The sequence below is a fragment of the Plectropomus leopardus genome, chromosome 4 (assembly GCF_026936395.1).
Source record: "Plectropomus leopardus strain MGB_pleo_1.0 chromosome 4, ASM2693639v1, whole genome shotgun sequence".
Lineage (NCBI taxonomy): Eukaryota > Metazoa > Chordata > Actinopteri > Perciformes > Serranidae > Plectropomus > Plectropomus leopardus.
The window spans coordinates 9,497,997-9,510,930 of record NC_142179.1 but is presented as its reverse complement, the minus strand read 5'-3'; the positions used below and the strand labels follow the sequence as shown (position 1 = coordinate 9,510,930).

The 12,934-nt window shown below is 37.9% G+C and overlaps 1 protein-coding gene across 1 annotated transcript; it reads left to right on the top strand.

Moving 5' to 3' along the window:
- The first annotated feature begins 1,602 nt into the window (after positions 1–1,602).
- LOC121943968 (monocarboxylate transporter 13) lies at positions 1,603–12,711 on the top strand. Its single transcript, XM_042487585.2, has 6 exons — positions 1,603–1,969; positions 2,647–2,879; positions 2,957–3,100; positions 5,105–5,887; positions 7,485–7,635; positions 11,077–12,711. Exons 2-6 carry the CDS (start codon positions 2,684–2,686, stop codon positions 11,099–11,101), a joined length of 1,299 nt encoding a protein of 432 aa, XP_042343519.1. The 5' UTR covers positions 1,603–1,969; positions 2,647–2,683; the 3' UTR covers positions 11,102–12,711.
- The last annotated feature ends 223 nt before the right edge of the window (positions 12,712–12,934 follow it).

Genomic DNA, 12,934 nt, shown 5'->3' with positions numbered 1-12,934 from the left:
GAAAACTTGTTTTTGCTTTGAAACTCATATCCACATTGTAAATTAAAGTGCTATTAAAACAGCACATTGTGACACCAAAACCAGCTATAAGGCTTGAAAAGAAAATAGCAGAAAGGACAAAGTAATCAAAAAGATCACAATATAAAGAATTTACTAAATTTGAAACATATTTTTAAAAGTTTCTCAATTCACATTAAAATAAAAAGCATATTGCACATTTACATTTTGCTGACTTAGATAGGAGAAGGTAGTCGAGTGTTAAAACCGCTTCTTACAAAGGTCAAGGAAGTTGATCATTAAGATGATACATTGACCTAACCAGCTCAAGGTTGAACACACGCTTGTTAACATCCACCCTTCTTAAATGTCTTTACTCATTTCAAACATGTTGTCTAGTAAGTTGAGTCTGGTGTCCTTGCAATCAGCACAACTTCAGGCCATTGCCAAAATATTCAAGCATTTAAGCCATAGTCCACATACCACTGTAGTTCAGGGGAAAGTATTTTAAATATATTCAAGGACTGAAAGTGGAATATGAAGTGATCTAGACCTTATTGGGACAATTTGTTTCAAAGACACTTTAAAAGTCAATTGCCTAAAATTATGATTTAAAGCATGTAGAATAAATAGCAATGACTACTAAAAATATTATCTGTAACCAGCAAAAGTGGTGCATTGTAAATACCAGCCCATTAAGTTAGAGCTACAATGATTGATTTTTTTTTTCTATTAAATTAGTTGGCTACTAATTTAATACTCAGTCAGATTGAGTAATAATTGAAGGGAAAATAATTCAAAATTCTCTCATTTAAGATTTTTAAACGTGAATATTATCTGGTTTATTAACTCCTCTATCTTTGGGTTATTGACAAAGCAGGACATTTGATGACGTCTCTGTCTTTACGAAACCCTTTCTATTGACATTTTTCACAGTTTTCAGACCGAAAAACTAATCAATTACTAGAGAAAATAATAAACAGATTAATTGACAATAAAAGTAATCAATATTTGCGGCCCTTTATTTTTTTGAGTACAAAATAGAATCTCTTGGTACTTGTACTTTATTTAATGTTACTTTGTATTTCCACTCCACTGTTTTTGTGCAATTCATTTTATTTTTACAGTCTGAGAGGCCTTTATCCACCAAAGAAAATAAAAGTAACTATGTAAGTAAGTAACAAATCAGTTTAAAAAAATACTGTGAAAAAAAAATGATGTGATATGTCCAAGTTTTCATTTTCTAAATAAAAATTGTCAGATAGTAAATCAGTAAAAAAAATTATACAATCTAATTTGTATGATTTGTAGTAAGTCACAATTAAGACGTTTCGAATGTTTTCTTACTTTTTTTATTTTGTTTTGTTTTTTTCGCTTTAAAAAATATATGTATTATATATTTTTTTAACCTAGTACAAATGGGCTTCCCAAAGCTTTGCAAAGTCAAGCTACCAAAAACATTCAGTCAAACTTTTATGAAGTTATTGTCATTCTTAATTATGGGGACCTTTTATGAGCTATATACACCATCATTTTGGACACTGACCAACTGTTTTGTTTTTTTAATTATTTTAAAACACTCGGTAAATAGAAACAACATCGAGTTAGATACTTTATTTTGAAATCCGGATGTTGCATACGCTGCGGACGTGCTGCAGCTTCGTACCGGACGTTTCGCCCGTGCACGTCGGGTCTAATTATGGTGTTATTGTTCTCTGCTGTGACTTTTGTTTGTCCGTCGTGGGGAAAAAAGGGTTTAAATATTGTCGCAGACGGTATGAATTATATTATAGATGCAAATATTTTTACAGCGTTTTTTGTTTTTAATTGCGTTACCTTAAACTTCTGAGTGAGCGCGCACTGTAATTTTACACCCAGGCGTTGTTGAGGACTTCACTGCAGCGCTGAAGGAAACGTCTGAAGTAGCACATATGTCGAGGACGCCGGGAGGTGGGTGGTAGCTGGAAGAAACGTAAGCTTGACATTTCATATTTCTTATTTGAAAAGAGATTGATGTATTTGTTTGTTGTATAGTTGTGTTTGCTAATTATATTTTTAATTTCAGAAAAACCGTTGTACATTTAAAGCCTTGTATAGAAAGTGACCAGAAATATCAGTAATGCAATCTAGGATGTCACACCTTATCGCCTATTAATCTAAAGAAGCCCTTAACTGGTATTAAGAAATCATATAAAAATAATGTCTTAAAGTCTTTAAAAAGCTCGGATACTTTTCTGATCTTGCATTTTAAATTTACAAATCAGTAACATCTTATTTTATTAGTAGTATTTTTAAAATACTTAAAATTTGCCAAACTCCTCATTCAGGAAAGTCAAGAAAAAAAGCAATGTTTTATATTACAATAAATATTTTGGCAAGTGTTAAGGTTTTTTGTTTTTTTTTTAGTTATTTTGCTTATGATACAAAGAATGTAGGATTTTAAATCTAGGACGTTTACTGAAAAAGCTATACAAATGAAATCATTTATCTAAAGTCAACAGAAGTTGTTAAACACGATGATGTTCACCAGATCCAGTATTCTCACAGCTGCTGTTTCATGTGTTTGTGTGTTTTGCACGCTCATTTTTGTGAACTCTGCCTGCTCTGCTTAAGCTTTATCAGTTTGTTCATTCTGTGGCGATCTCACAGCACAGGCAGGAGAGCAGCCAGCGGAGGAGCGGTGGACATGAAGTCCAGGAGACCTCCTGATGGGGGTTACGGCTGGGTGGTGGTCACGTCAGCGTTTTTCGTCATGGGCCTCACTGGTGCCGTCCTCAAGAACTTCGGTCTTTTCTTCAAGGACATCCAGAGTCACTATGGAGTCTTGACCAGCACCACCTCGTTGGTCACCTCCACCACCATCGCCTTGTTTCACCTTGGAGGTAATGATGTTCAAGTTGTTTTAACTCCAATTTTTTTTTTTTTTTTTTTTATAAGTTTGTTTTCATTTTCTTCTCAGCTCCAGTGGCCAGCGTGCTGACCCTACAGTTTTCTCAGAGAGTGGTCATCATAGTCGGTGGTCTGCTGTCTGCCTCGGGGATGTTGTTGGCGTCTCTGGACCTCAGTCTGCCATGTCTCTATTTCAGCATGGGCATCCTGCAAGGTAGCACACTCAGGACATTTTGTGAACACCAGGAAAAATTGCAGTTTTTTTCTTTTTTTACTTCACATACTTTGTTTGGCCAAAGTATGTGAAGTAGTATTTGTTTGTTTTTAGCCCAAGGAAAATTAATTTTACCACCTATTAAGACACTTGTTAGACCATCTGATCATGTTTCTCTTTATTCTGACTTTTATGTCAGACCTCTTAACAGTTATTCAAATAAGTAGTCTGAGGAGTGTAGAGGAGATTGCAAGCAGACACTGCTGTTTCATATCTTATTACATTTGGACATCAAGTGTTTTCCATATATACAAAAATACAAAACAACAAATACAAAATAGCATTTTATCCGACAAAAACATACCACAAACGCTAAAACTGGATGCAAGGCTACAAATTAACCCTTCGAAACCTGAGCAAATTGTTTTGATGTCTTTAAAAAACATGGGAAGAAGTTAACAACTTAACAACAAATAATTCAAAAAATAGCAAGAAAGTTACAAGAAAATTATCTGGAAATGAGCACAAAAAGAGAAAGGAAGAAAGGGAAAAAAAGAAAACAAGAAATGACTTGAGAAAAGTGCTTAAAAATTCTAATAATTTGGTTACACAATATAACATATATAATAATAATTATAGCTTTCTGGACATTTTTCCCTTGCCATGTTTTAAAATCTAAGTCTCCTAATTCCTAGCAATTTGCCAAAAAAATCTTGCAAAGTGGCTTATTGCCCTGCTTTTTCAAAAGAAAGCAACCAGTTTGCTCAGGTTTCAGAAGGTTAAATACTTTGAAAGGCGTCTGAATGCAGCACAAAAGTGACATCAACACAGGTTTCATAGGGTTAATGATTCCTACTCAATGCAGTGTACTACTCAGATACTTTGACAATACTTGGATACTCAGATTTTGACAGACATCAGATATTTTAAGGAGCATTTTTTTGACCCATATAGCACAAAAATATCTTGGCAGGTGGGTGATCTAAAGGTTACTACTCTGTTTGATTAAAACAAAGTAAAAAAAATCAAAAAATGCATACTTCTCCTCTCAGCGGGTGCTGTTCATTAGTTGATTTTGTTTTGATGTGAATTGCTGAGTGGTGGAGATATCGTTCGTAGAGATGTCTTTCTTCTCCTGAATATAATGGAACTAGATGGTTCTCGACTTGTGGAGCTTAAAGCACCAAAGAAAACATTTGAAAAACTCAACAGTGACAGTGTTTCCCTTACCATTATATTAACTGATTAAACAAACTAAATAGCCTTATGTTATTTAACTTATTTACACGGCAGCATGTCATTTCTGTCTCTACATGGTCACACATTTACAGTTCTTCTCTGCTCTCTGTATCACGCATGGTGGAGTTACGCCAGACACGTGGAGGACACAGGTGAGCCCCCCCCCACAAAACTATAAACCTAGGGGAAACACAGTAATATCTCTCTCCAGATATCATGACCTCTCTACTCAAGATAACATACAGACCTTGCTGTGAGCTTTTCCACGTAGGATCTATTCTCTTCTGAACTACCTCCGTCAGCTTTATCACCGTGCAGAATGAAGTGTGCATCTACTCATGAAAAAGAGGATCGAGCTCATGTCAGCACAAGATGTAAACATTAACGGTGTGCTCCTCGGCTGAGCTGTAGTGTAAGCCAGCTCAGTGGTGCTCGGTGAGGTAGATTCACGGTTGGCAGATGTAGTTTACAACGAGGTCTGTGGATTATCTTTAGAAACCGGGTCATGATTTCTGGAAAGACACGTTGTTGAGTTTTTTTCCAAAACAGAAGAAAAATTGCACCGTGCCATATATTTCCATTATATAAGAGAAAACGCCACAGCTGATATCTCCAACGCCAAAACAGTCGACACTGATAAATAGCACTACAGGTGAGAGGAAAATATATGATTTTGATTTTGGGATGAACTGTCTGTTTGACAGAGGACCTCTGTCTTCCAAAAAGAAATGACAAGGTTAAAGTTTTCCCATCTTCTGTTTCCAGGAATGGGCATGTGCTTCTCGTGGATCCCTGCCAACAGCATGGTGAGCCACTACTTTGTCCGCTTGCGTCCCATCGCCTACGCCATCGCCAGCTCCGGGGAGTGTGTCTTCGCCTTCTTGTTCAGTCCCTTCTTCCAGTGGCTGATTGAGAGCTACAGCTGGCAGGGTTCCCTGCTCATCATCGGAGGCCTTCAGCTCAACCTGTGTGTCTGCGGCGCTCTCATGAGACCTCTGCCTGCAGCCCAGAGCCCGATACAGGAAACCAGAGATGATCTGGAAGTCGATGCCGCTGTGCTCCCACCAAAGAGGAAGACTATCTTCCAGTTCTCCCTGATGAGAAAACCTGAACTACTCCTCTACATCCTGTTTGCCATCTTTGCAGCAGCAGGGTTTTTCATCCCACCTCTCTTTCTCGTGCCTTTCGCTACCAGTTTGGGGATGAATGAATACTGGCCAGCCTTCATCCTCTCTGTTCTGGCATTTGCAGACCTGACGGGAAGGCTGATCTGCGGGTGGATCGCCAACATGAGGCTGCTGAGGAACCTGCAGCTGCTCACCATCGTGGCCACTCTGCTCGGGGTGGTTCTTCTGCTGCTGCCCATCAGCCACAACTTCTGGGTCATCCTGGTCTTTGTGTCACTCTATGGCTTCCTGTTCGGCTGCGTGGTGGCCATTCACGTCACCTCCATCATTGACATTGTAACCCTGGAGGGATTCGACAGCGGACTGGGGCTGTTTATGCTTTTCAGGAGCACTGGCGGTTTCATCGGTCCACCTGCTGCAGGTGAGCAGTCTGTTTAGATTGTCAAAATGTACCAGACTTTAAAAAAAAAGTTTATTCATATAGCAGCTTTAAAGCCTCTGCTAACCAAAATTACTTTATTAATATGTAATTTAGGGTCTTACATGCATAATAAAAAGCATCAAAAATTCTCAGACATTAACCTCAATCCAAATTTGAAATGCTGTCATCTTAGTTTTTCCTGAAGCTGGGTTGATTTGGGCGTGGTTATCCCTGATCCATATCACATATTATGGATGAAGCCAAACAACAATTCAAAGTCAGGCGTAAGTTGCAGGTTTTTCGGCCCTGCTTGTGGTGTGAAACCATGCTGGGCGGTGTCGTCCTGTCGGCCCAGACTGGAACATCTCAAGAACTACTGGACGGGTTGTCATTGAATTTCATACGCACATTCACGCCCCACTCAGAATGAACTGTAGTAACCTTGGTGGTTATTTAAAGGCTACTTGTTATAAGCTTGCTGACTGGCTCTGACCTTGGCTTTATAACACAGAAAAACTTTTGATCGGCGAGAGTTGTTGTGTTTTTTTTAATAATTTTTTAAATATGTATCCAGTCCTGGGGGGACAATCTGAGTTCTTAGCAACACACTATGATTTTGCAAAGATTTCTCAGGGTCACTATTTGCAAAACTACAACTTACTTCTCTTTAAGATAATTCCCCATCATGCTCCTGGTGAAAAATATTACACCAAACTCCCTCTCAGAAGTCTGATTTATTAACTATCACTTACATGCTAGCAAAGACATGCAAGTCTAGAAAACACAAGATAAAAGGCATCGTATGTTGACAGTATTTGGATTTTGATTTTGTCACCTCAACTCATTACCGGTCTCCACTGCTCTATTTTAGTGGGAGAAAACTGTAGGACGCTAAAAATTTAAAAAAGTTAAGTTTTCTCACACAAAGGTGATGATTGGTTTTTGTCATTCATATCATATATCCCTCAATTTTCGTTTTTAAGTATATCAGAATCTCTTTTATGTTATGGATTTATTCTTTTTTTTCCACACACATAAACAGTGCATAAAAATCCACATTAGTAAAACATAAGAAATGTCTCAAGAGAGGTCAAGAAGCAAGAGGCTAATAAAAAAGGGACCTGTCCTATAAAAACAACTATGTTGACATTATGCAGAAAAATTCTACAAAAGAAAAATGGCAAAAACATCATCAAACATCATAAATTAAATGTACTTCGACCTTTTAAAATTTTAATAAGGTCTTGATAACGTGTGCTATCTATCTTTGTTTTCAATCAATGAAATTGATCACAGCTTATTGTGTTCCAAAAAGAAACATTTACCACTTATAAAAGTGATTTCTGGTTTTATAAATGACTGCAGCACAACATAAAGGCATCCCATGTGCTAGAGTAATGGGCCGCTTATAACAGACTCAGATTTCTTCTTATAAAAATATGATAATGTATATTGGTGTGTGTTTTTACAGGTAACACTAAGTTGGCACAAACTATAAGTCTTCACTCTCCTGAGGGAATATTTACGTGTTTATTTCTTGTCAGCACTGGCACACTGTCATTATTATGTGACTGTTTCTTCTGTATTTCTTGTGCAGGCTGGCTGGTGGACCACACAAACGACTACAGCTCTGCCTTCTACCTCTCAGGCCTTTGCCTCGTCTCGTCAGCGGTGTTTGTCGTTGTGGTCGACCGTCTCATTCAAAGGAGAAACCAGCAGAGGCTGAAGTTCATTAGACGAGAGGAGACGTGAGGATTTTTTTTTTTTTATCTGATCTTTAGCCGGAGGCGCCTGAAAAACTTGTTCATGGTTTGAACAACTGCTGTATGCTGAGTGGTTTGATCTAATTTGTTTTGGGATGCAGGTTTAGGTCTTTAACCCTTTCAGGGTCTTGCGACTGAAAGGGTGCAGGCAGATTTTTTTCATCTCTGCCTGACATTTTTTAAAATTGTACTGTTTTTATTGGCAGCCAATAGAATTTTAACAAAAAAAAAGAAAAGAAAAAGGTTTTAACCAAAAAATTAATCTAGTGAGAATTAATTTCTTGTCTATCACGTAAAATATAACACGCCCAGTTTTTTTAATGCCCTGGGTTAACCTTTCGAATACCTCTTGCCTGACTCATTGACTGTCAAACTCTGTTCTCTCCAGTTTTGGTTTTTTTTTGACATCTTTAACAACATATCTGTAAAAGAGACACTCCAAGGACAAACAGAAATGGGATCCTGCACAGTTTCTAAAGCACGTATTTATACATTTTATTCTGGAATTGTGATCATAACTATGTCAGTGACAGATGCAAGCTGTTAACAGTTAGCAGGATCCAAGTGCTCCTTTTAGGCCTGGAGGCCCACAGCGCCTGAGCAAATACACAGGCTGAAAGCTGTACTTATGTAATACAGACAGGCTCCGACTCATATTACAGTTGTGTCCTTAAAAGACACTCCAAAGCATACATATTTTTCTTCTTAGCTGTAGTGCTAAGAAGTGTATTCAAGAAGTGAAGTGTATGTATCGACATAGATTGCTTTGTTGTGAGTTGCTGAGTGTCGGAGATATCAGACGTAGAGATGTCTGCCTTCTCTCCAATATAATGGAACTAGATGGCTCTCGGCTTGTGATTCCTGAAGTGCAAAAAATTGTATTTGAAAAACTTAACAGCAATGTCTCTTTCCAGAAAACATGACCTCGTTACTCAAGGTAATCTGCACACCTTGCTGTTAGCAGTTTTATGTTGGACCTATTTTCTTTCTTCATAACTGCACCCACCAATAATATCACCACTCAGTAGAAACTGTTATCCACTCATGGACAATGTGAATAATTTTTTAAGAATTTTAATAATTTTATTTTTGCATGTTGAGCTCCATCTAGTTACATTATATTGGAAAGAAGGCAGACATCTCTATGACTTATATTTTTGATTTTGGGTGAACTGTCTTTAAATAGCACATGTGCAGCAGGTTCTCATGTTTGGCACCGATCATCACATTCTTTCTATGTAAAAATAAACAGCAGAGAAACACTGACAGTAATCGCTGTATTACAAGAAAAAAAAGGCAGATATTTATATTTAATTGACAGTAAGACAGTAAAATCCATGATAAAAAAACAAAAAACCTCTGCCATCACCTCTCTGTATGTTATGGTACTTTAACAGGTGGAAATAGAGCACTCTTTGAGACTTTTTTCATGTGCTGAAATAATTTGCTTGTGAGTATTTATGGCAGCAGGAAAATGTTTTTGGGATAGCTTTAAAGTGGACCTCAATGTCTAAAGTAATGGCAGAGCGATCTTAGCTGATGTAACAAGGTGGCTCATTGATGTCTTAATATTTTTAGGGGAAAACAGTGGAGCTTTATGGCACAGAAAAACAAGATATCAGGTAATGCTTGTTATGTTATTGTTGATTCTGGTCTTTTCATGGGACTTTGAAGATAAACACAGAATATTACCAGAATTTCCTTCAACAGTTTGAACAGTATCAGAAACAGATATGTTGTGAAAGAATTGTTGAGGGATATTAACCTTTTTGCTCTGTAAATAGAGCCTGCTGACTTTCTGATAAGTTTGCTTTATAGCATATTTATTAAAAAAAAAAGATCTTTTTTTTTTAAGAAAAAGCAAAAGTATTATTGTTAGGTTTCTTTGAAGCTATAAGATTCCAGTATCTCATCAGAGCAGTAAACCAACTGTAAGTCAGGCTGCAGTGGGGAGCCTTGGTAACTCTTAAGCTGTAAATAACTCTGGTGTGACTGGTTTTCTGTGGTACTGGTATGTTGGGAGTATGAATGGCTCAGGGACTGGCTGGGACATATTTTGCCTTCACGGGTCATAGTAAAGATTTTATGTCTTTTTAAATACAAATTTTGTCCAATTAAATCAGATGTTCCTATGCAATAGAATCTAAAGATGAGTTTTTAAAAGGAAATAAAGTTTTGTAACTTTAAACCACCTAAATGATTTTTTAAGATAACTTGAAATCCACATAACTGTAGTTGTCACTACAAGTAAAACTATAGGCTACTTGGGTGATTATGTGCCTTTTTTATGTTTTAAGCAAGTTAGTTTCTTCAAATTTTGTCCCAGTACATGTAATCCTTTTCACGTTACAAGTTGTTGTTGTTGCAGTCATAAATGCAACATTTTTAGAAATAAATCACTGTACTTATTCAAGGCATGCCTCGCATATCTTGACTTTGTTCTGATCTATATTGTGTATCTTGTCTGCTTTTAACTCTCCCATAACTAAATGCAGATCTCAACCAGCCAGGTCAAACTCTCAGGTGCTGTCGACCACAAAAACGAAACTGATACCAGGATGAGGATATTTGCAGTGCATTTGAGGAATCTGAGATATGTGCTTTACAAATAGATCAGTGATTAAAGAACAGTTTTGCAACCTAATCATATCAATTCAGCCCTCACTGAGCTTGAGAGGTCATTGTAAAGTATGTAAAAGAAAGTCAAAGACAAATATTTCAAATATATCTTTGAAAAAAGTATGTTAAAAGATTGTCAGTGTAGTACGTTAAAAAGTGTCAGTAAAAAAAGTCAAGGTATATTATGTGAAAAAGTCATAGTATGGTATGTTAAAAAAGGGAGGTAATATAATATGTTTTGGGGTTTTTTAAAAGTCAGAAAGGTTTGTCAGATTTTTTCTTTTTAACTGCATCCAACTGCAAGGTCGCAGCACAAGAGGGTCAATGGCATTTAATCTGATGTCCTGTTTTCTTCCACCAGGTGTGTTGTCTAAAATAGCATAAAAATGTTATACCATAGTTTGTCATCCAAAATTGCATAAAAAAGTAATTCTATAGTATTTGGTAAATATATAAAAAAGTCATACTATGTCGCCCAAAATAGCATTCAAAATTCTCACTATATTATGTCAGAAAATGCCATAAAAATGTTATACTATAGTTTGTCATCCAAAATCCCATAAAAATGTCATTCTCTAGTATGTCGTCCAAAATAGTATGAAAAAGTCATACTATACTATGTTGTCCAAAATACCATAATAAAGTCACAATTCAGTATATTGTCCAAAATAATATTAAAAAGTCAAAATATAGTATATCATCTAAATAAGCATTAAAAACACATGCTACACTATGTCATCCAAAATAGCATAAAAATGTCATGCAAAAGTATCCATCCATTGATTCATTTTCGTTCGCTTATCCAAGGCCGGGTTACGAGGCAACAGGCTAAGCAGAGCACTCCAGACGTCCCTCTCCCCAGCAACGCTTTCCATTTCCTCCTGGGGGACTCCAAGGTGTTCGAGATATGTAATCCCTCCAGCGTGTTCTGGGTCTGCCCCAGGGCCTCCTACCAATAGGGCGTGCTCCAGCAGGAGGCATCCTGATCAGATGCCCGAACCACCTCAACTGGCCACTTTCAACGCAAAGGAGCAGCGGCTCTACTCCAAGCTCCTCCCAGATGTCTGAGCTCCTCACTCTATCTCTAAGTCTGAGCCCAGCCACCCTCCGGAGGAAGCTCATTTCGGCCGCTTGTATCCGCAAACTCATTCTTTTGGTCACTACCCAGAGCTCATGACCATCGGTGAGGGTTGGATCATAGATGCACTGGTAAATGGAGAGCTTTGCGTCCGATGCAACTCCACCACGTCTGTCCATCTCACGCTCTGTTCTACCCTCACTCGTGAACAAGACTCTGAGATACTTGAACTCCTTCGCTTATGGCAGCACCTCACTCCCCACCCAGAGCGAACAGTCCACCGTTTTCTGGCAGAGAACCATGGCCTCTGATTTGGAGGTGCTGACTCTCATCGCGACCACTTCACACTTGGCTTCAAACCGCTCCGGTGCATGCTGGAGGTCACTGTGTGATGAGACCAAAAGAACCACATCATCTGCAAAAAGCAGCGATGCAATTCTGAGGTCCCCAAACCGGACCCCTTCCTCCCCCCGGGAGGCCAACACCAACTGGGAACATGTTTGACTTTAGGCGGAGTATGGGGACAGAGCTCTCACTTCGCTTATAGGGACCGGATGGCTTGCAGAATTGACCCCGGCACCCCCTATTCCTGCAGAACCACCCACAGGACTCCCCGAGGGAAGCGGTCCTAGCCCTTCTTAAAGTCCACAAAACACATGTAGACCGGATGAGCTAACTCCAGTGACCCCTCCAGCAGCCTCGCTAGGGTAAAGACTTGATCCACTGTTCCACGGTTTATCCAGAACCTGCACTGTTCCTCCTGAATCAGAGGTTCAGCAATCGAGCCTCCTTTCCATACAATAGTATGTCATCCAAAAAAGCATGTCGTCCAAAATGGCATAAAAATGTTGTTCCATAGCATGTTGTACAAAATAACCTAAAAATGTCATCCTATAACGTGGAAGAAGTAGTAGTTCTAGTTTATCTTCTCAGCAAATGAAATACATTGAGGGATTAAAGGGATTAAAAGGTTAGGCTGAAGCTCAGGCTCACGGTGCCTGCTCTTTTTACAGAACAAATTCAGCTCAGAAACTCTCCAACTACATGGTTCAGGTCACATTGTAACACTTCAAACAAACAAACTTTGTACAATTTACAGAAATAAAACAAAAAGTTTAATAACCGCAATCCATGCAAATACAACCAGGAGTTTCAATGTTTTCATAATTACTGCTCTTCATACCTGATATTTATATTTTTTAATCAACATATTTTGAAGCATTTTTTTAAAGGAGAGTGAATACGTTTTTAATTTATTGTCACAGCTGTTACAAAATTTAACCTTCTGACAGAAACTCATCTCTGCTTCGAATTTGTCCTTGTTTTAGTTCTTTTGAATAAACCTATTTCCGTCAGATCATACAGACTCTCTCTAATGTCAAATTTATTTCAGATTTTTTTTCAGACCTATAAAAACCCCAACAGGAAGTCTCTTATAATCTATTGCAGTAGATATCTCCTTCACCAGTTACATCACTGCGATCGAGATGGACCTGTTCTGAAGCCATACTGACAATCCCTCAATATAGTGTTAAATAGCTATAAATTGATCATTTATGGACAAAAATAATTTTCGTAAGATTTTTG

Excerpts from the sequence above, each read along its gene's own strand:
- LOC121943968 (XM_042487585.2), top strand. The coding sequence starts at position 2,684 with ATGAAGTCCAGGAGACCTCCTGATGGGGGTTACGGCTGGGTGGTGGTC. Across the intron at positions 3,101-5,104 it reads CAGCATGGGCATCCTGCAAG|GAATGGGCATGTGCTTCTCG; the intron begins GTAGCACACTCA and ends TTCTGTTTCCAG. Across the intron at positions 7,636-11,076 it reads TTCATTAGACGAGAGGAGAC|GCCGGGTTACGAGGCAACAG; the intron begins GTGAGGATTTTT and ends CGCTTATCCAAG.